Source organism: Lethenteron reissneri, chromosome 38 (genome assembly GCF_015708825.2).
Source record: "Lethenteron reissneri isolate LAM-NWPU_2019-01 chromosome 38, ASM1570882v1, whole genome shotgun sequence".
NCBI lineage: Eukaryota > Metazoa > Chordata > Hyperoartia > Petromyzontiformes > Petromyzontidae > Lethenteron > Lethenteron reissneri.
In genome coordinates, this window is record NC_083816.1 from 6,772,738 (window position 1) to 6,796,462 (window position 23,725).

At 51.6% G+C, this 23,725-nt stretch overlaps 1 protein-coding gene across 2 annotated transcripts in view; it reads right to left on the minus strand.

The window, feature by feature from the left end:
• The window catches only part of LOC133351655 (protein Wnt-5b-like), a 34,507-nt gene that overhangs the window by 5,108 nt on the left and 5,674 nt on the right, over positions 1 to 23,725 (minus strand). The window contains exons 2-4 of one of the 2 annotated variants that reach the window (XM_061567025.1): positions 12,597 to 12,755; positions 10,435 to 10,682; positions 8,033 to 8,316 (exon numbers count right to left, since the gene is read on the minus strand). In XM_061567025.1, the coding sequence (XP_061423009.1) occupies positions 8,033 to 8,316; positions 10,435 to 10,682; positions 12,597 to 12,721 (657 nt within the window). In that variant the 5' untranslated portion in view covers positions 12,722 to 12,755. Of the gene's footprint in view, positions 1 to 8,032; positions 8,317 to 10,434; positions 10,683 to 12,596; positions 12,762 to 23,725 lie in introns of both variants that reach the window. The other variant, XM_061567023.1, reaches the window with a different exon arrangement.

Genomic DNA, 23,725 nt, shown 5'->3' on the forward strand with positions numbered 1-23,725 from the left:
ACACCAGGCTCAACATCCCTGGTGAGTCGGTACAGTCAGCAGCTGCCAACACACCAGGCTCAACATCCCTGGTGAGTTGGTTCAGTCAGCAGCTGACAACACACCAGGCTCAACATCCCTGGTGAGTCGGTACAGTCAGCAGCTGCCAACACACCAGGCTCAACATCCCTGGTGAGTCACTACAGTCAGCAGCTGACAACACACCAGGCTCAACATCCCTGGTGAGTCGGTACAGTCAGCAGCTGCCAACACACCAGGCTCAACATCCCTGGTGAGTCACTACAGTCAGCAGCTGACAACACACCAGACTCAACATCCCTGGTGAGTCACTACAGTCAGCAGCTGACAACACACCAGACTCAACATCCCTGGTGAGTCACTACAGTCAGCAGCTGACAACACACCAGGCTCAACATCCCTGGTGAGTCGCTACAGTCAGCAGCTGACAACACACCAGACTCAACATCCCTGGTGAGTCACTACAGTCAGCAGCTGACAACACACCAGGCTCAACATCACTGGTGAGTCACTACAGTCAGCAGCTGACAACACACCAGGCTCAATATCACTGGTGAGTCACTACAGTCAGCAGCTGACAACACACCAGACTCAACATCCCTGGTGAGTCACTACAGTCAGCAGCTGACAACACACCAGACTCAACATCCCTGGTGAGTCACTACAGTCAGCAGCTGACAACACACCAGGCTCAACATCCCTGGTGAGTCACTACAGTCAGCAGCTGACAACACACCAGGCTCAACATCCCTGGTGAGTCACTACAGTCAGCAGCTGACAACACACCAGACTCAACATCCCTGGTGAGTCACTACAGTCAGCAGCTGACAACACACCAGGCTCCACATCCCTGGTGAGTCACTACAGTCAGCAGCTGACAACACACCAGGCTCAACATCACTGGTGAGTCGCTACAGTCAGCAGCTGACAACACACCAGGCTCAACATCCCTGGTGAGTCGGTACAGTCAGCAGCTGCCAACACACCAGGCTAAACATCCCTGGTGAGTCGGTACAGTCACCAGCTGACAACACACCAGGCTAAACATCCCTGGTGAGTCGGTACAGTCAGCAGCTGCCAACACACCAGGCTAAACATCCCTGGTGAGTCGCTACAGTCATCAGCTGACAACACACCAGGCTCAACATCCCTGGTGAGTCGCTACAGTCACCAGCTGACAACACACCAGGCTCAACATCCCTGGTGAGTCGCTACAGTCACCAGCTGACAACACACCAGGCTCAACATCCCTGGTGAGTCGCTACAGTCACCAGCTGACAACACACCAGGCTCAACATCCCTGGTGAGTCGCTACAGTCACCAGCTGACAACACACCAGGCTCAACATCCCTGGTGAGTCGCTACAGTCACCAGCTGACAACACACCAGGCTCAACATCCCTGGTGAGTCGCTACAGTCACCAGCTGACAACACACCACACTCAACATCCCTGGTGAGTCGCTACAGTCAGCAGCTGACAACACACCAGGCTCAACATCCCTGGTGAGTCGCTACAGTCACCAGCTGACAACACACCACGCTCAACATCCCTGGTGAGTCGCTACAGTCACCAGCTGACAACACACCAGGCTCAACATCCCTGGTGAGTCGCTACAGTCACCAGCTGACAACACACCACACTCAACATCCCTGGTGAGTCGCTACAGTCAGCAGCTGACAACACACCAGGCTCAACATCCCTGGTGAGTCGGTACAGTCACCAGCTGACAACACACCAGGCTCAACATCCCTGGTGAGTCGCTACAGTCAGCAGCTGACAACACACCAGGCTCAACATCCCTGGTGAGTCGGTACAGTCACCAGCTGACAACACACCAGGCTCAACATCCCTGGTGAGTCGGTACAGTCAGCAGCTGACAACACACCAGGCTCAACATCCCTGGTGAGTCGGTACAGTCAGCAGCTGACAACACACCAGGCTCAACATCCCTGGTGAGTCGGTACAGTCACCAGCTGACAACACACCAGGCTCAACATCCCTGGTGAGTCGGTACAGTCAGCAGCTGACAACACACCAGGCTCAACATCCCTGGTGAGTCACTACAGTCAGCAGCTGACAACACACCAGGCTCAACATCCCTGGTGAGTCGGTACAGTCAGCAGCTGCCAACACACCAGGCTCAACATCCCTGGTGAGTCACTACAGTCATCAGCTGACAACACACCAGGCTCAACATCCCTGGTGAGTCGCTACAGTCAGCAGCTTAACTAACCCTGAAAACTCAGCTTGTCTGAGCCTGGGCATTATGGAACCCCTGGAGGAAATTCCACCAAAACGGGTCTTTGGACCTTCCACTGCAACCAGGACCATTTCCAGCCGTCTTGACTATGTTTTACCACTGAGTACAGATGGGGCTGGTCGAGAGAGTGAGGTTGACGCTGCGCAAATCACCCTCACTTAAATCCAAGTTCTCTGCGCAAGTCACTTTTACCATCATCATGGTCATCATCAACAAAGATGGACGAACAAGAGAGAGGATTTGAGTGGTGGGAGGTGGGAGGTTGGTGTGAATTGATGCAGGAGTTAATGCAGCAGCAGTAGCTGGAGCATCATTGACAGCATCAATGGCATTAGCAGCAGCAGCATCAACGATGTTGTTCGGAGCCGTCCCCTGCCGATAGCCTATACTGTGGTGCATCTATTTACACGTCTGGGTGGACAGAGACAATGCCGGATTATCCCAGGAGCAAGAGTAGCTACACATGTAGCTACGGGCCCCGCACTTTCAAGGGCCCCGCGCTAAATGCTTTCAAGCTATCAATTCCAGTTTAGTGGTTCTGCACTTGCTCTATTGCTATAGTACTATACTGCCTTCAACTTTTATAAACGACTGGGTGTTTAAGGTTAGCGATTTATCGTATTATCTGGCTGTATAGCAAATTAAAACATATAATTACTTTACTATGCAAGTTTAAATTTCTGTTTTAATATTTTTTTATTTAGGGCCCCTCTATAACATAAACTATAGGCCCCGCACTAGCTTAATCCAGCACTGGACAAAGGCGGAGGAATTTTAATAAACTTTCCACCGGTGGTTCAGCTGCCGCTCCCGAATGTCGAGCCGGCTACCTCTCGGTTTCAAGAAACCTGGGAATTACGATGAACTTTACCGGACAGCTTTCACAAAGAGCTCTATAGCTCATAGGATTCATCCAGTATAAATATTCAGACTCTGTAGTCCAGCAGCAGCAACAACGCCACCGAACAACAGCTGCGTCAGCTATGTGACCGTCGGCAGCAGTAACACTGTCATTGACAACAGCTGTAGCAGCAGCAGCCGCATTATAATTGTTTGCATCAGCATCGGCAATACGATTGTCAGCAACAGCGTTACAATCAATATTTCTGTCAGCAGCAACAGCATCGGCAACGGTTTCAGCAAACACGCAGACACACACAGAGACACAGTCACACAAAGACAAGGATCCCCCGTATAGCCTTAGTAGGCTGTTGGGGCAAGTGCTGTTAGCGAGTAGCAACCTATGGAGGCCGGAACAGCACACCGAGCGAATGGGTGGCGAGCACTACGCTGGGCCGCCTTTCTCTCCCCATTGTAGATATTTACAAACCGCACCAAGTATTCACCCACACACGCACATTCCAAATTTTAGTACAAAACACAGTCCATAAACACACACGCACAGAAACAAGCGACACATACACTCTACAAACAACCCATAATATATTGATGTCATACACAAATTCGGATGATTGGGTTATAGAGACGAATGAGTGCCGGTTACTTTAATAATACGTCACTTATCCATCTGGGTCGGGACTCCCACGCTCTTCCATGATGTGGAGGAGTAGCCCATAAAAACCCTCGAGAAGGGCTTTTTTTCTAAGACCTTTCCTTTGCTGGCTGGGCTCCTGCCTGGATTCCTGGCCGGCGCGCGGTCAAGTAAATTACGTCACCAGTGCCGGATTATCGTCGCAGCAAAAGTAGCTACAAATGCTACGGGACTTGCACTTTCAAGGGCCCCGCACTCTCAAGGGCCCCGCACTCTCAAGGGCCCCGCACTCTCAAGGGCCCCGCACTCTCAAGGGCCCCGCACTCTCAAGGGCCCCGCACTCTCAAGGGCCCCGCACTCTCAAGGGCCCCGCACTCTCAAGGGCCCCGCACTCTCAAGGGCCCCGCACTCTCAAGGGCCCCGCACTCTCAAGGGCCCCGCACTCTCAAGGGCCCCGCACTCTCAAGGGCCCCGCACTCTCAAGGGCCCCGCACTCTCAAGGGCCCCGCACTCTCAAGGGCCCCGCACTTTCAAGGGCCCCGCACTCTCAAGGGCCCCGTGCTAAATGCTTTCGAACTATCAATTCCGGTTCAGTGATTCTGCACTTGCTCTATTACTATAGTACTATACTGCCTTCAACTTTTATGAACGACTGGGTGTTTAAGGTTAGCGATTTGTCGTATTAACTGGCTGTACAGCAAATGAAAAAAAAATACACTTCCCATACACTATATTAGAGAAACGTTTTGCTCACTGGCTGCCAAAGGATGTGTGGGCTGATAGTACCTTAATATTTATCAATTTATCCGAGTCATCATCAGCAGCACCTTTAAGGCACGCGTAGGTCCTAAGCGAACGCGTTCGGGGGCATACACCGAGAAGTATAAACAATTAAAAACAATGTTTTCAGGTAAGGCCCACTGAGCTATGTTGATCTTTTTCACAAGCGACCTGACCACAAATAATAGCTCAACGACGTGGCGAAACACGTGGACATTTACGACAGCCGAACACCGTACCCGAAACGCGTGACATTGATTCTAAATGTGGAGAGGTTAAAAAAAAACCTGGAGGACCCGGAGAAAAATCCAGCTGGAATATAAGGCCGCCGTGTATACCGGGCGAGGTAGTCAACATCTCGCCACCGAGAGCAAAACATCCCAACTCGCGCCCATGCCACTCACCCCCCATCCAGTCTGCTCACAATTACCACGTGCATACTGGCGCCGTGTACCCTGATTAGCACGTGAAAAGACACGTGCATTGACAAAAAAGCAACCTCGCCCTCGGCCTCTCCCCCTCAAACACCCCCCCCACCTCCACTTTCCACATCTACCCACCCCCAACCCCCCACCATGAACAGAAACAAATTCTGGCCTTGCAATAAACTCTTGGTTGCCTCCCCCCTCTCTTCAAAGCCGGATTTTGCATCTCCGTGCGAAGATAAAAAAAAATAAACCCATAAACGATGGGTCGCTGCTCAGTCGTTTCCTTTGTGGCATCGGCCTGTCTCCTTCCTCTGGGGTAACCCCTTGTTTTCTCTGCTTCAATGTGGTCATTGTAATTATTTGCTGGTTGTTGTTGCGGTGGTGGTGTCGGTTGTTGCATTGGTTGTGGCCGGCTGGATGGCTGGTTAGGTGGTCGTTGGTTTGGTGATTGCGCTTTGAAACGAACGCAGGAAATAATTGGCGGATGCAATGTCGCCTCCTGGCGTCGCCACTAAAAGGGGGAGTTTGTGTCTTTGATGTCGCCTTCTGGCCCACGCCAGTTCCCCGTGTGTCTGTGTCTCTCTGCGTGTGTAAGAACGGGCGTGGTGTTGGCCAACCCCCCCCCCCACTCCTCCGTGTGCCGTTCCGGCCTTCAGAGGTGCTCGCCAACAGGACTTGCTCCTACAGTCTGTTAAGGTTCTACGTTGGGATGTTTGTAATCTTTCTCTTTGCGATAGCAGCGGGGAGCGGTGGTACGCGGCGCTACGATACGAACCCGGCGACCCACATTTCGATTCCCGCTCACGGCCACCAACAGCAGTGACGATTATTTGAACCGCCCTGGCGTTTCCCCGGGTCGACTCAGCCTCAAATGAGGACCTGGTGCAGTGTGTAAACATCACCACTGGGGAGACAAAGGCGGTCGGGCGGGGTGTTGGCCACCCACCCCCTCCGTGTGCCGTCCCGGCCTTCATAGGTGCTCGCTAACAGCACTTGCCCGAACTGTCTGATGATTATTTTTTCGTGTAAGAACAAACACAAAGATCCCCCATATAGCCTCGAATAGACTGTTGGGGAAAGTGCCGTTAGGGAGCACCTATGGAGGCGGGAACGACGGAGGAGGAGAATGTGGTGTGGTCAGAACCACGTCCAGCCGCCTCTGTCTCCCCCGCTGGTGATGTACACACACTCCAACAGCTACTGGTTTAATTAAGGCTGAGTCAACCTACGGGGAGGCCCGGGACCGGTTCAGATATTCGCCATCGATGCTGAGTTCGCAGTCGCAGTGCGCTAACAACAGCGACACCGCTCCTCGGAACACTCGTGCCGTACGACTAGCATGCAGCTCAAAAAACAACTTAAGATATTGTAAATGTGGTCACTAAAACCGTTACAATTATTAGGATTATTGTTCATTTTCTACATGAACTGACCGTTAAAACCCAACCTCGTTGAAAGACCGCATTGCATATAACATGTGTTGCCGATGCTACTGCATGGAAATAATTACCGTGTGCCTACTGCTGCGATTGATGATACTATAATGGCGATGTAGCTGATGATGGTACTCCGATGATGATACAGGGTTGAATTTCTCACTGAATTATATATATTTTTCCCGAGTCGCTGCTGGTCTACTGGAGAAAGATGGCACCACGTGACTACGGTAGCCACAAATATAAGTGGAGGGTATTCTGGGTGTGGTGTGCCGGGTGTAGATATATTTTCCTAGGGCTGCTAATCCTCGGAACAGCGGCCTGACATTAATCCCTTAAAATATACTGATGCTGTTGTACTACTCTGGTTGATGATGATGTTAAATTGAAGCTTTCGTGACTGCAGGAATCCATACTCTTTGGTTCTTTCGGTAAAGTCACGTAGGTAGGCAAAATAATAGATCACGACGTTTCGATCGCAACGCAAGCGACTGATAATGATGATGATCATGATGCAGCTGATGATAATGATGATGGAGCTGATGATAATTTGTACAGTGACGCAGCTGATGGTGATTATTGCAGTGACGCAGTCAATGATGATGGAGCTGATGATGATTCTTACAGCGATGCGTCTGATGCAGCTGGTGATGAATCGTGATGCAGCTGATAATTATTCATCTGATCATGAAGATGCCGCAGGTGATTAAGACGATGCCGTCCATTAATATTCATCGGCCAATCCACGAATCGAATTTCCATCATCATAATCTGCTGTCGTATCGTTCATCGTCCCGATGATTAAAACAAAATCAGACAACCGCTCTCGTGACGTCACTGCGGTGACGTCCTGTTAAAGAGTCAGGACCCCACATCGCAGCGAGGTCCTCCTGCCTGTGACGGGAATGCGGCGCTCCTGAAAGTCATTCAAGGTCACGTGTTTTTGCATGGTGTATATTGAACTTCTTTCGCACCCTACGTAGTAAAACAGTGCCAATCGGAGGTGCGGTGGAAGGACAGAAAACTGAACACAAAAATCAGTTTTCGTATGAACGAGGCATCGGCGCCGTGTCGGACAGCCCGACACACAAGAAACAAAGATCCCCCGTGTAGCCTTAACAGACTGTTGGGGCAAGTGCTGTTAGCGAGCACCGATAAAGGCCGGCACAGCTCCACGAGGGGGTGGGTGGCCAACACCACGCCCGGCTGTCTTTGTCTCCTTAGTGACGATGTTTACACACCGCACCAGCTACTCACTTGAGGCCGAGTCGCCCTAGGGGGAGGCCTAGGACCGGTTCAGATAATCGTCACCGGTGTCGACCGCTCGCGGGACTCGATCTCGGCCCGCCGGATTCATAGCGCGGCACGCTCACCCCCCCACCACCATCCCCCCCCCACCACCACCCCCCCACCACCACCCCTCCCCACCACCACCCCCCCCACCACCCCCCCCCACCACCACCCCCCCACCACCACCCCCCCCCACCACCACCCCCCCCCCCACCACCACCCCCCCACCACCCCCCCACCACCACCCCCGCCACCCCCTCCACCACCCCACCCCCTCCATCACCCCCCCTCCACCACCCCCCCCCCACCACCCCCCTCCCTTCTTACCCGACGTCCCGCCTCGTTGTTGTGCAGGTTCATGAGCGCCCGGCGCGGCTCTGCGGCTCCCCTGTCCTCTCGCTCTCTGGCGTCCACGAACTCCCTGGCGAAGCGGTAGCCGTACTCGGTGTTGTCGCCGCAGCCGCCCCACAGCCAGTCGCGCTGCAGGGCGCGCGGACGCGGCGCCCGGCTGCATCCGCACGTGGCCAGGTCCCCCTCGCGGCACGCGCGCGACACCGCGTGCGTCACGCCCGCGGCAGACACGGCGAAGACGAAAGCGGCCTCGCGAGAGCCTGGCACGCGGTGGGGGAGTCGGGGTTTGGGGTAGGTGGGGAGAGGTGGGGAGGTGGGGTTGGTTACCATCACGCAGGAACGTGACGAGCGTTGGGGGGCATGGGGGTGCCTTGCACCCCCCCCTACGGCACCCCACTGATGACCAAAGCTACGAGTTGGGGCACCCTTGAAGACCACCACGATGAGAATGTTTTCAACAGCAGTGTTGAAGATTAACAACTTAAATTTCGATTTAAAGCTTTCGTGACTGCAGAGATTCATCTTCTTGGTTCTTTAGGTAAAGTCACGTAGAATGGAAATGATAAAATAATAAAAATACAACTTAATAAAATGTTTTATTTTTATTTTACGTAGAATGGAAGTAATAAAATAATAATAAAACATAATACAATTTTTGTTTTATTATTTTTATCATTATTTTATTATTTCCATTCTACGTGACTTTACCGAAAGAACCAAGAAGATTAACAACTTATTTTATACTCGGTTTACATTAATTGTTTTTAAATGAAAATGCTCTTGTTTACGTTCCACGTTTTATTTTAATTGAATTTGAGCAGCAGCGTAATTATTCAAAAGAGGCGCTACGGAGCTGTAGTGGGTGAATTTTGGGCGACGGAGCGCCCCTACAGCGTGAAATGTTCGAGACCGTGAGGGTAACGAGAGAAGCCAGGATATCTCACAGCCTCGGTGCGACCGTGCGAGACAAATTAAATATCGGGGCATCGCCTGACTGATTGCCCCCCCCCCCCCCCCCCCCCGAGCTCGTAATGTAAGTTGCGCCACTAATATCACGTTTATTACACTATGTAACACAATTCTTGTTCCTGGCTACTAAGTGTTATTTTTTTATTGCGTATGCCTGAAAAGTATAGAAATCGAATATTATTCCCCACAAACTTTGTTTTTGTGACCAGGACTTCATGTGAACGAAAGACACAAATGCACACGTTTTTCTCATTTAAAATAGGTAAATTAAAAATGTATAATTATCATTGCGTATTATAACTACGCTTTGTTCAACCACCGGGAAACCCCTCGCTGAGTCTCATGACTTGGTTTCGTTATTTTTCCTCTTCTTCGTTCGGGGCTAGGGTACTGCCACGTGTGTTTTTGTTCGCCCGTGCCGATGGCTGTGTGTGTTGAGTGATTTTTCGAGTGGCCTCATCCGGCCACACAATGGGTGCTCTTGCGAAGGACGCAACACGATCTTTAACATTCACTGTAAGGCAAAATATTGCTGCGTTGTTGTTGTTTGTGATTAATACCGTACACCCAGAGTATTAATCAGGGCGGCCGCTCGATTAGAACCGCGAACCTCTGCAACAGATACGCGGCTAGACCGCACGTCATCGCCTCATTGATGGCGAGGGGGTTGATGGGTGGCGAGGGTGATGGGGTGTTCGGAATGAGGGTAAGGAAATGTGTGGCGGAAACTGCGGCACGCGCACCGAATCCGACACGGATTCATTCCGCCACTGCCCTCAAACGATCGTCACTGCACAATCCTACGTGGACCTATTTGCTGTCACACACTCTCCAATCCAGCAACCCCAAGGCTTTCCGTAGAACTCTATAACTCAGTGAGGCGGGGGGGATGGTCGCTCATTCTCGTTTGCTGCCCACAAGGTCTGGAAACTCCCTTCCCCCACCCTTCCGTGCTGTCCCCTCCTTGCCTCGGCTCAAGTCCCAGGTTCAAGAGCTTCCTTCCTCCCGCTCCTCTACCTCGCTTTGAATATTAAAAACAACAACAACAAATAACGAATTCCTTCCCATAGAAACACTTCATAACCACGCACCTGCTCTTGTGTGCAGACATAACTCAGGCCAGATGAGCAGGCAGGCAGGCAAGCAGACAGGCAGGTGGTGAGGCAGTCAGATATGTAGGTGGGACAGGCAGGTCGGCAGGTGGTGAGTTAGGTTATGTAGGTAGGCGGTCAGGCAGTTAGGTTGACAGGCAGGTAGGTAGATATGTAGGTAGGCAGGCGGGCAGGCAGGTAGGTAGGTATATATGTAGGTATGCAGGTAGGCAGGTATGTAGTTAGATATGTAGGTAGGCGGGAAGACAGGTAAGTCTTCAGACAGCTGAGTCGGCAGGCAGACAAACACGAGCTCACCCGTGTCGGTGACCCTGCCGTATGCGTGCTCGCCCTCCCCGGCGCTGCAGTTCCAGCGCCTGGCGCGGAACTGGTGCTGGCACTCGCGCTCGGCAAGCCGCGCCCCGGCCGCCACGTGCGCCACGTGGTCCTGGTAGAGGGAGCAGAGCTTGCGCTGCCCGGGGGAGAGACCCGGCAGCGAGGCGCACAGCGGCTGCGCGCCCAGCAGGTACATCTCGGGCCTCTGCACGGGTACGGCACCCAACGACCTGGCACGGGTATGGCACGGGTATGGCACGGGTATGGCACGGGTATGGCACGGGTATGGCACGGGTATGGCACGGGTATGGCACGGGTATGGCACGGGTATGGCACGGGTATGGCACGGGTTAAGCTCGCGCAGACAGCGGCAAGGATTGGTGGATCGCACTGATGTTGAGGAACTGTCCGTCCCGTGGACGTAGAGGAGGTTGCCTTAGCCGAGCTCGCCAGGAGAGGGCGGTACATCAAAACAATGCGGACTCCGCCTTTTCCGTTTGTATGGGATAGAGTGTTTCTCCCTCGCACGGATGGGGGGTTTTTTTACCGGGTGTTCCGGTTTTCTCCCGTATATGAGCACTCGTTAATGGTCCGATAACATCCGAATACAAACGAAGCCGCGGAGCTTTGCCAATTGCTGGCGTTCCAGAATGTATGGGGCGAGAAGCTATGCCAACGCATTGCAAATGTACAGCCAAAGTTTGTCAATCCACTGCTGGATGAGGACCTCTAAAATAAATGTCTTTCCATTGGTAACTTCCCGGCAGTGAGCAATGCACCACCTTGCTCTGGGTTATGGTCAGAACATAGCCCGGGGAAGGGTGCAATAGAGAACCGCTCCTGAGGTCCTTTTCAAATTGCCGCTTATTTGATCGATTCGGGTTTATAGCGTCGTGTGATGTGTGATTACATTCATGAAGTGACGAATTTGGTTAAACATCGCAGCCACGGAGGGTAAGGCACGCACGACAGTATATACAGTATATACACACTGTCAGTATATATATATACTGACAGTGTATATATACTGACAGTGTGTATATATGTATACTGTCGTACAAACGGAGGTTACGCTGCACGACCTCCCAGACTGGGTAGTTTTCTTTAGTTCTGTGTTTTTATTTTTCGCCGTCGTTTTGCCAATAACATTTGGTAAACCAGCAGCACAATCATCAAGAATATAGTCGTTCTGAATATCATCGCGATGGCGATAATTAGGATTACTGATGATGATGATGACTGCGGCAGTGACGAAGATTACAATGACGACGATTGTGATTATGATGATGCTGACAGTGATCATGAATGATAGTCATGATGATAGGTAATGACAGTGACGATGACAACGGCAATTATGGTTAACACGACGATTATAATGACAATGACGACAGGTTACGATAACCGACGACGATGATGGTGGTGATGATGATAACGATGGTGATTATGACGACGGAGATTATGCTGAATCATCATCATAATCATCATTAAGATCATGATCTCATCATTATACAGATGATGATAATTTATCCTTGCACCGATAGTTTAGAAGATAACGCATCATAAAGATGCCCATTATGATCAACGATGACGAGCGAGACGCTGGTGATGATCTTCATGATCATCATGATTACAGCGAAGACAAGTATGTTACATTGACAACTATGATGATGATGATGATGATTTTGTCAGGCAGTGATGACGATTACCACCATGACAACGATTGTACGTTATGACAACCTTAGTAACGAATACGAAGTTATAACAACGTAGTTTTTTTTTTATCACCAGCACCAAAGACAAAGATCCCCCGTATAGCCTTATTAGACTGTTGGGGCAAGTGCTGTTATCAACCACCTAAAAGGCCGGCACGGTTCACACGAGGGGATGGGTGGCCAACACCGCGCCCGACCGCCTTTGTATCCCTAATGGCAATGTTGGATACACACAGTACCCAGTTACTTGTTTGAATCGCCATCGAGGAGGCCCAGGACCGGTTCAGATAAATCGTCACTGGTGTTGACGGCCGTGAGCGCGAATCTAACGCGAGCGGCCGAGTTTGTGTGCGCAGCGTCCAAACTACCAGCACCACCACCACCACCACCAACCAACCAACCCACCACAACCATCCACATCATTCGACTCACCACCACGAGGCCGAGGCACCGGCCAGAGGAACGTAGCCGAAGCCGGCGGCGACGAGCACGGAGATGATGACCGTGACGACGAGGTCGGCGATGCACCGGGGTGGAGATGCGAACCCGTGGTCCATAGCTCGGGTGGGGTGTTCGCGTTTCCTTCCCCCGCTGCTCCTACGTGGATGACGGCTTCAGGTCTCGCATGCATGCGAGGTGCGCGCGCGCGACTTGGTGAGCTCCAGCTGACTGATGGTGATAATGATTGTGTTGTTATCTTGCTGTGAGTGTGACCACGTGAACGCTGCCGATGACGAACGCGTTCCACGAGGTTATATTCCACAGGCCAGCGTTCGGGCACGAGTCGAGGTGGCTTTTGTATTTGATTGTATAATGTCTAAGAGTGCTTCGATATGTACGTGTGCGCGTAAGGGGTATAGAGGCGAGATTGTGATAAGGCTGCTGATGATAATGATTCTAATGATGATGATGACTGTGTTGGACTGTTACTCTTGCTGCTACTGTTGATAACGATTCCGTAATTGTTCAAGTTGATTAAGTTGCGGCTGCTGATGATGATAGCAAATCATAAAGCTGTCGCTGCTGATGCTGCTGATTGCTAGTGACTGCCGCAGCTACTGCTGATGATGATTGCGATTCTTTCATCGTGCTGCTCCTGCTTACACTGATGAGGATGATGATGTTTCCACGACTGCTGATGATAATATATTACTACTGCTGACGATTACGATGGTGAAAATTATTCAGTAAAGCTGTTTGCGTTACTGCTGCACGCTTGTTATGCTGCTTCTGACAAAGATGTCACTGCTGCTGCTGATATTATAATCCCATTGCTGCTGATGATGATGCTGCTGATGATCCTATATCATCACGTCCAACACATACACACACAATACAGGCAACAACCGCGGCGATACACTCCCGGGGCTCTGTGCATAACGCCGCCTCGGTCTGTCGGCAACGTCTCTGTGTGAGCGCACGTCTGTGCCAAGTGAGTGAGAGAGCGAGAAAGCGGAGGAGGAGGAGGGCAGTGGTGGTAGGAGGTTGGGGTGCGGGTGAGGAGAGCTGGACCCTCGAGATCTGACAGAGATCGCCCCCCCCGCCAGTCTCCCTCCCGCGCCCCACCCTGAGTTGCTTTAGCATCACAATGGTCTCCGTTCCCACCGATCACACAGTGATTCGCCTGGCGCGGTTGGGGCGGGGGTGGAGGGTTGTGTGGGCTTCAGGGGTAATCAATGAGACCTGTTCGGAGCAAGCCGAGGCGACTACGTCTTCAGGTCCGCTGTGCGCGCGTGCGTGCTTGCGCGTGCGTGCACGTGCGGAGCGGTGGCGAAGTGGTTAGCGCCAGCCGCACCTGCGCTGCGAACCCTTTACAGATATCCGAGTTCGATCCCCGCTCGTGGCTAATATCAGTGACGATTTTATGAAACGGTAATGGGCCTCGCCGAGGTCGACTCAGCCTCAAGCGAGTCGCCCGCCAAAGGTGTGTATCGAATATCAGCACTGGGGAGACAAAGGCGGCTGGGAAATGGTACCGTGCCGTTCCGGCCATTCACAGATGGCTCGCGTACAGCACTTGCCCCAACAGTCTGTTTTTCACTGAGGAGCGGTGGCGCAATGGTTAGCACACTGCGATAAACGAGTTCGATTCTCAGCGACGGCTAACGTCAGTGGCGAGTGATTTCTCAACTAGTGCTAGGCTCACCTCGAGGTCGATTCAGCCTGAAACAAGTACTCAGTCGCGGTGTGTTAAACATAAGCACTGGGGAGACAAAAGCGGCTGGGCGTGGCGCTAACTACACAAAACCCTCTCGTGTGCCGTGAAGGCACGTGACCTCAAATAGTCTGTGACGCTATTAGGAGGATCTTTGTCTTTTTTTTCGTATTAAAATGATTATCAGCAGCAGTCATCGTCGTCGTCGGTTGCGGCAGTACAGTACAACATCTAACCGTGAGCAAAATAAGCATGTAATATGTATTAGCTACGTTGTATGATATTATGCGGAGCCGAGGATCATAACGTACACCAGTTATTGGCGAATCTCCATGCGAGTTGAGTGTATTACGTTTGACCAGGCGAAACGTCAAGAGATCATGACGAGTCCGATTTAGAACGAGTAACCTGGGCCACTCGTCTGTCAATTTGGATGATCAAAGATCGCCGCTGCCGCCGCCGTGTGTGTGTGTGAGAAATTCATCCCATCTTCTTGGTTCTTTCGGTAAAGTCACGTAGAAGGGAAGTAATAAAATAATACAAAATAAAACATAACAAAATAATTCTCACGACGTTTCGGCCACAACGCAAGCAGCCGTCTTCAGGTGGAAAACAGGTCTGTCGAGAAGGCAGACCTGTTCAACTTCCCTTCTACGTGACTTTACCGAAAGAACCAAGAAAAAAGAACCAAGAAGATGAATCCATGCAGTCACGAAAGCTTTAAATCGAAGATTCATCCCACTCGAGTCATTTGCGGTGCAATATTCAAATGTGGGATCGTTGGCCGGCACTCTGACGACTGAGTCACTTCGCCAAATTCAAATCAAGATTCGACTTCGCCCGTTAATGCGGTGGGCGTCGTCGTCGTTGTTATTACATCAGCAGCATTAATCAAGGCGGCCGTTGCATTAGAACCGCGAACGTCTCGCGGCGACCGCTCTCCAGCTGGGGCCATGAGACTGTGGCTCGCGACGGATGAGGATAATTGATGACGATGCACAAATGGAAAATACAAAAACTTAAAAACGGTCTCCTGGGCAGTGTGCGGTGACTGTGGTCAACCACCCGGCATGGAATAATCGCTGAATCGTGGAACGCAGACTGAGTGCTGCGATTCACAAAGACTACGGGAAGAGCGGAGCGTCGTCACCGTCACAGCGAGATGCACTGCGCCGCTACCCCGGACGCAAATCACCCGGGCGGCTCATCGACCACCTCGATGTGAAGTCAGAGGCGCTGCTCAACGGCTGGCGTTCTTCATTGCAAGGACCCCCCACGAGCCTCTGGAGTTCCCTGGTGGCTTTTAGTGCGGCAGCCCTGACGTGCGCCCCCCCCCTCGACATTACACCAAGAGTGAAAACAACCCCCCCCCCCCCCATCATAATCATGCTGTCAAACCCCCAATGGCTTCACGTGTGTGGTGGCCCTCACGCTGATGATGTCTTATCGGCGAAATACTCTTAGGTTTTTTTCGGTAAGGTAAAAATAAAATTAAAAATATTATACATTTTTATTTTATTTCTATTATTATTTCTATTATTTTTATTTTACCTACGTGGCTTTACCGAAACAAACCTAACAGTATGAATTCTTGCAGTCACGAAAGCTTCAAATCTAGAATTATCGGCGAAAGTAGCACCCCCCCACCCCCCCCAACCAGCTCTGAAACTGAGTGAAGAACAGCGCTCTACAGCGGCATGAGCCGCACGAGCTAGATGAAGAAGATGAGACTCCGGCGAGTTGAGGGTTTTTTGGGCGTAAAACAACAAGAACGACGCAAGAGAACGAGAGAGAACAGACCATCCGTAGGTGGTGGCAACTTTCCCATGTGCCGCGTGCCCGTCCCGTCTGGACGGCTGTGGCTTCTCCTCCGTGGCGCCGACATCTCTTGGTTTATCGAGTTCAAAAGAATTTGATCACAAACTCGCCTGCCCCCCACACCCACCACGCCGTCCTCCCTCCCCCCGCGAGTTTGGCTCGAGGCTGCATTGCGCTCCCGATAGCGAGCGGACTGAGACGCACCGCGACTCCACGTCCACACGCGAACTCCTCACCCACCCTGCTCACTCCTCACTCACCCTGCTCACTCACCCTCCTCACTCACCCTCCTCACTCACCCTCCTCACTCACCCTCCTCACTCACCCTCCTCACTCACTCACCTCCTCCTCCTCACTCACCCACCTCACCATTCTCAATCACCCTCCTCACTCACTCACCCTCCTCACCCTCCTCACTCACCCACCTCACCATCTTCACTCAACCTCCTCACCCTCCCCACTCACCCACCTCACCCTCCTCACTCACCCACCTCACCATCCTCATTCACTCACCTCCTCCTCCTCACTCACCCACCTCACCATTCTCAATCACCCTCCTCACCCTCCACACTCACCCACCTCACTCACCCTCCTCACTCACCCTCCTCACTCACCCACCTCACTCACCCTCATCACTCACCCTCCTCACTCACCCTCATCACTCACCCACCTCACTCACCCTCATCACTCACCCACCTCACCCTCCTCACTCACCCTCATCACTCACCCACCTCACTCACCCCACTCACCCTCCTCACTCACCCTCCCTCCTCACCCTCCCCACTCACCCACCTCACTCACCCTCCTCACCCTCCTCACTCACCCTCCTCACTCACCCACCTCACTCACCCTCCTCACCCTCCCCACTCACCCTCCTCACTCACTCACCTCACCCTCCTCACCCTCCCTCCTCACTCACTCACCATCCTCCTCGTCGTCCCCACGGTAGCGCGGCGCTCACCCCCGAGTGGTTCTCAAGTTGTGCGTCGATTTGTGGCGCGGATGACCGATTGCCTGTAGCCAGTTGCACGGCGATTTTACGCAGGGAGATCGGTAGGACTTCGTGAGCTTCGCCGCAGCAGCAGCAAGGAAACAAAAACAGCGACGCGAATATTTCAGACAGCGAGTACAGCAGAGTTCCTTGAGAACTGTTAGGTGTGTGTGTGAGTACTGGACATCTGTGAAGAAAATCGCTGTATAGCTCATCGGATTCCTCCGGTCTAAGTACAGATTTCCCATTTTGATGTTGAACGTCTTTCACACCCCGTGCGTGCGTAGCCAACCGCGCTAATCGGAGGTTCGGGGAAAGTCGAGAACTCGCGGGGGGTGCGAAGGTCGTCAACGAAAGACGGGCTATTCGACGCACGAAACAAACTGCGTGGATGTCACCTGAGCGCAGGAGACGCCAGGAGAAGATTGGGTACCGGTGCACGTTGGCTTTGCGTTTGGGCGCCGAGTTGGCTCGGAGATGTTAACTACCTCGCATGGTATGCAGGAGGTCGTGGGTTCGATTCCGACCCTGACGCCTGCTGTGTATTTGGTATATTTGGAGTTTGCGTGTCTCGTTCTCTCTCATCATCATCACGGTGGCTCGGAGATGTTAACTATCTCGCCTGGTATGCAGGAGGTCGTGGGTTCGATCCTGACCCTGACGCTTGCTGTATATTTGGAGTTTGCGTGTCTCTCTCTCTCATCATCATCACGGTGGCTAGGATATGTTAACTACCTCGCCTGGTATGCAGGAGGTCGTGGGTTCGATCCCGACCCTGACGCCTGCTGTATATTTTGAGTTTGCATGTCTCTCCCCATGGAGGCGTAGATTTTTCTCCTGGTCCTCCGCCCCCCCCCCCCCCCCCCCCATTTAGAAAAATGCGTTTAGAGTATTTGGCTGCTATACATCTCCACGTGATAAGCCACTTCGTTGGGCTATCATTTGTGGCCAGATCGCTACTGAAAAAGAGCTATACAGCTCAGTGGGCCTTGCCTTTAAAAATAAAAAAACGGTCAAATAGTAAGCTAAATATACATGTGTGTCATGTATGCGTCCCTACAATAGTATTCATATACATATTTACGTACATAGTATGGCCGTCTGCATTTGTAAAACCGTGTGTGTGCGACTGCGTGTACAGTACGCGTCGTTGAATGTGTATGCGTATAATTATACGTTCCAAATGTGTGCGTAAATATTTTTATATATACTTTTTTTATATACCAACCGGCCGGGTAAGGTCATATAATTGTTATTTTCTATACACCCGAGGTTTTAACAATCAGGACCATAGTGCGAGCAGGGTATAACTAAAACAACGTGTGTTCTTCGAGGTTTCACCTTCTTTGGGACTCATCTCTCTGGAGGGTAACTTGCTGCGACAGGAGCACTGATGATCATCGTGTATAATCATGATCATCATGATTACACACCCGGACTGGGTGTGTGACTTGCGTGAAATCCAGCGATAGCTTTCGAAGGGCTGGGAAGATGAAGTTTAGCAACACATTCTAGTCAAGTTTATCCTTCCGGCTTCGTTCAAAATAATAACGAGTATCTTTATAGATGTAAATGTCACCCTTAATTCATACGGCGAATATGTTTATTGCCTCGAATCGAATCGCTCCGTTTGCACCCAGTCTCTTCTTGTATGTATGTTGAACTTCTTTCGCACCGTACGCAGCCAACCGTGATAATCCGAGGTGCAGGGAGAATGACTAACAAACTAAAACACAAAAATCAGTTCTGAAGAAATGAGCGTTCAATCGAGATGATTTAAAAGTGCATAAGCTCCAAGTGGTTTCCTAATATCGAAAGGAAGAGCGTTCCAGACGGCCACAGAAACGCATCTGAGAAGCTCAGATGGTTTAAGCCTGGTTCGTCGGGGTTGTTTTCAAGAGGGGGGGGGGTGTTTGACCATACTTCACCACGCAGGCTCAGTTGTTAAAGCAGGGCGGGGAGGGGGGGGGGTCGAGATGCCCGAGATTGGTTCAGATGTCACTCGCCACTGATGTTAGCCGTGCCGCCACTCCGTATGCTACTAAAATTCAAGGTGATCCATTTATAGATACCCTACCATTAAACTCATGGTGAGATATTAATATGGAGAACGCAACATATAAATCAAAGGCCTCGACACGCCTCCCACCAATCTCAGTGGAGCTATTACATCTCAATGACATTTGTCCGCAACGTGTGGAGCCATCGCGTTCACTAGAATCAATCACCCGTCGAGCAGCCAATTCAAAAAGGGTTCGTTAGAAGCGAGTGGCTGGCGGCATCTGCAAACGGATCAGCCCGTGTACCATTTATCGCGATCGCTTCTCAGCGTTTGTGATTCGCATGCGGCACGGGGGTACTCACAGGTCGGAGATGTGAGTGAGAAATGAAAGAAAGACGAAGGCTGGAACTTGCCAACGTCCGATTGTTGTCGACCACAAGTCACAACCGCCGTGCGCGAATTTCGCATTTTTAGAATCAGAATATCGTGTTTTTTTTTTTTTTACCGGAGGAATCCGATGAGCTATAAAGCTCTCTTCTCACAGGTGGACAGGTTCGGGGGCCCGCGTAATCGGTCGGGGCGGATAAGTTGACGGTCGGATATGCGACGTTGCCCCTTGTTGGTTCCATCGAGAGGCTCCGTGATGACTGATGTGTACGTGCAAGCACCCGGGCACAGTGAAGTGCCAGCTGTCAACGTCTGCGGGAATTCCTCCTCCGTGTTTAAGAGGTGGCCATTTCTGCGTGCGCTAAGAATTTGTGGTATTCTTTTTTTTTGTGTGTCAGCCCTCATTTACGGAAAGTGCCTCCGGGAAATAGAAACATTGGCGAGGTGGGGGAAGGTGGTGGGGGTGAGTGGGTGGGGGGGGGGGTGGGGGATGTGTTGGGGGATTCTGCTAAAACAAATTCCACATTCCTATGGCGGGTGTCAAGGATTACCAAAGCGCGGCCGACTTCTCACAAAGCGTTACTCAATTTTAGTGACCCGCACGATGAGGGATGATGGGCTGCCATCGACAACAGACCGACATTTGAAATTGCCACTTTCAAATGTGCGAGTTGAGTGCTTTTGAGCGTCGTTATCACCGGGCATGTTCTATCGACTGCTGGATGAAAGGCCTCCCCGAGCCTTGCTGGTGCGATTCCACGCTCCCTCTCGTTCCTACGCGGGATGAGCCGATCTCATCCGCTCCCTCTCTGCAGGGGTCATCCTCTCGTACGCGGTCCCCCTCCACATTTGACTCTCTCTTCCCATCGCCGAACTCGCCCATCGGCTCATCAACGCCATCAGCATTGCCCGTTCTCGCGACGTAGCCTTTGCGGAAGTCCAACCAGCGTTCCTCAATACATCTAGCTTTCAAACGAATTTCTTTAGAGCCGCTTTGGTGCTGTTGTCCTTCCCCGCCACACCTCTGATGAGTACGGTTGGCTACGTACGGTGCGAAAGAAGTCCAACGTGCATACGACAGTACATACGTGCGTGTGTTCTCTTATCCACGTGTCCCTCATCGTCGCTCAGTGTCATTACCAGCAGCACCCATTGCTTTCGTTGAGCAACTACATTTTATGAAAAGTGTTGTTCCCCGTTCTTTATCGGTGTCCGTGTTTCTCTTGAATGCCCTTATCGGAGCGCCAATGAAACCCACACACTGATGGACAATGACTATTTTATTGTAAGGGACACCCAGCGAAATGAGTGCGCCCAGAGAAAACCCAAGCACCCATGGCACGAGGGAGGAGCACTTACATACCCTGTACAACAAGCACAACTCTCGACCGGTTTCCATATGTGGCGTCTCATCATCAGCGATGTCGGGCTTGCTTAAAGCAATCAATGCCGGGGAACTTCCGTTTATTTCGGAAAGGTTCCTTGCCTAAAACATCGGGCAAGTTTCCCAGCCGGCCCATCGCTGATGATGAGCCAATGATTGTCGAAACCGGTCCAGAGTGGTTTTTTTTGTTGCTTGTACAGTATTAATAGACAATTGCTGTTGAAAACACATATCACCATATTATTCGACCAAGGCTGCTTAAAATATTCATTTGCAGGCTTTTGTGTGGCTGACTGAAATGTGTAACAAAAAATATTCAATTTATTTTTACGTACAGAGACAAATATAGGGCGGGAGGAGAATTGTCCGTGTATTTATGTTACAACTGTCCATATACTCCCCGCAGGGATGATCAGCGAGGATTACGTTCCATCCGTGATGGTTTATTTGGTGTGAGGAAGGATGGGTGTGAGTGGGTGTGGAACTGGGTGTGGGGAGCGGTGGCGCAGCGGTTAGCGCGCTGCGCTATAACCCGAATTCCATTCCAAATCACGGCAACCAACACCAGTGACGACTGTCTGAACCGTTTCTGGGCCTCTCCTAGGTCGACTCAGCCTCAAATGAGTACCTGATGCGGTGTGTAAGCATCGCCACGAGGGAGACAAAGGCGGCCGGGCCTGCTGCCGGCCACCCACCCCCTCGTGCGCCCTGTCGGCCTTCATAGGTGCTACTCGCTAACAGCACTTGCCCCAATAGTCTGTTGCGGCTACACGCGGGATATCTGTCTTTGATGTGTTAGAGTAAAGCTAAAAGCGCAGACCTGTAAACGCTCGCTCTCGCCACTGCTAGCGGAAGGGCCTCCACTACAGGGAGCTGTTGAGAGCCTCCCCAGAGGGTACTTTGTCTTAGAATAGACTGAAGTACCCACCGCACGCTGCCTGCCGATCGACTTACTTTGGTGTTGAACCCATGTTGTGTATACTGCTGCGTGGACAGATGCGGTGGGGTGGTAAGGGGGGGGGGTGATAACAAACGAAACTTTCCAATGTTTCAACTGAAGAAGGGCCATTGCCCGAAACGTTATTTATTGTGTATCATCTTCCTTTCAAGACCACACAGCGCCATTGACGAATGCGTGTGAATTAATACGATACGGAGATATAGATTTTTAACGGAGGAGGGGGAGGGGGGTGGCCACCTTCCCTATCGGCATCGGGCAGTCCGCCAGGATTGCTTCGCGCGAGCCCCCGACTGCTGCTGATGAGACACTGAATTGTCGAAACCTAGTCCGGGCGCCGTCTTGGTACGCTCGTTTTTACAAGCGATCAAAACAACAACAACAACAAAGAACAACAAATGGGACGCCGTTGAACGGACGGCATGGGACTCACAGGAGGACGCACAGATCGTGTGAACAAACTGATTCACGCATATTCTTTGTTCTTTCGGTGAAGTCACGTAGATAGGAAAATAAATTAAATAATAGAATACGACGTTTCTATTGCAACACAAGCTGTCGTCATCAGGTAGAACTACATTTGAGAGAGAGACAAAATGCAGACACGGAGACACACAGAGACAGACACACTAGCAGAGAGAGACAACACAGAGAGACACACAGAGTGTGTCTCTCTGTGGTGTGTCTCTGTGTTGTGTCTCTCTCTCAAATGGAGTTCTACCTGATGACGACTGCTTGTGTTGCAATCGAAACGTCGTATTCTATTATTTAATTTATTTTCTATCTACGCGACTTTACCGAAGAAACCAAAGAAAAAAATTGGAAATTAAAAATAAAAATAATAAATTGAAAATAATAAAAGCATAAAAGATGCTTTACGCATCTTATTTTTCTGTTGCTCTTATCGTTGGTGCGGAGAGACGGGCACGGTGAAAGTAGGCGACGATTCAAACGCCGCTGTTCTTGCCCACAATTATCGGGTAACGCGATTTTAGCACTCGGCGAAACGCCAGAGGCGGACCGCAACGCCTCGCGTCTTCGGCCTCTGTCTCCAAATCCCCGTGGCCCTCTGAACCGCCGGGGGTATCCGTAAGTGAGCGTTCAGAGCGAGATCCGCAGAAAATCCACGTGGATTAACCCTGACAGTCACCGCAGCCGTCGCACACGGGTGCGGGATTAGAGGCGACTTCTTACGCACGGGTGAGTGAGAGAGAGAGACAGACAGAGTGTGTGCACGTGTGTCTGTGTGTGGGAGAGCGGGTGTGGTTAGGGTTGCTGGGAGGGTAGTGTAGCGGTTAGCGAGCTGCGCTCCGAACCCGACGGGACGAGTTCGATTCCTGCTCACGGCCAACACCGGTGACGATTGCCTGAACCGGTCCTGGGCCTCCCCTACGTCGACTCAGCCTCAAACGAGTACCTGGTGCAGGGTGTAAACATCGCTACTGGGGTGACAAAGGCGGTCGGGCGTGGTTGCCACCCACCTCCTCGTGTGCCGTGCCCGGCCTGCATATGTGCTCGCTCACAGCACTTGCCCCAACAGTCTGTTAAGGCTATACGGGGGGATCTTTCTGTTTGTAGTAGGGCTGGCCATCCACCCACTGCCCTTCGTGTGCCGTTCCGGACCTTCATAGGTGCTACTCGCTAACAGCACTTGCCCCAACAGTCTCTTGAGACCATACGGGAGATCTTTGTCTTTGGAGCGGTGTGGGGAGCGGTGGCGTTGCGGTTATTGCGCTGCGCTACGAAACCGGCGACCCGAATTCGACTCCCGCTCACGGCCCCCAATACCAGTGACGATTACGTGAACCGGTCCTGTGCCTCCCCAGGCTACGCAGGGTGCAATAGGCGTTCAACACACACACACAT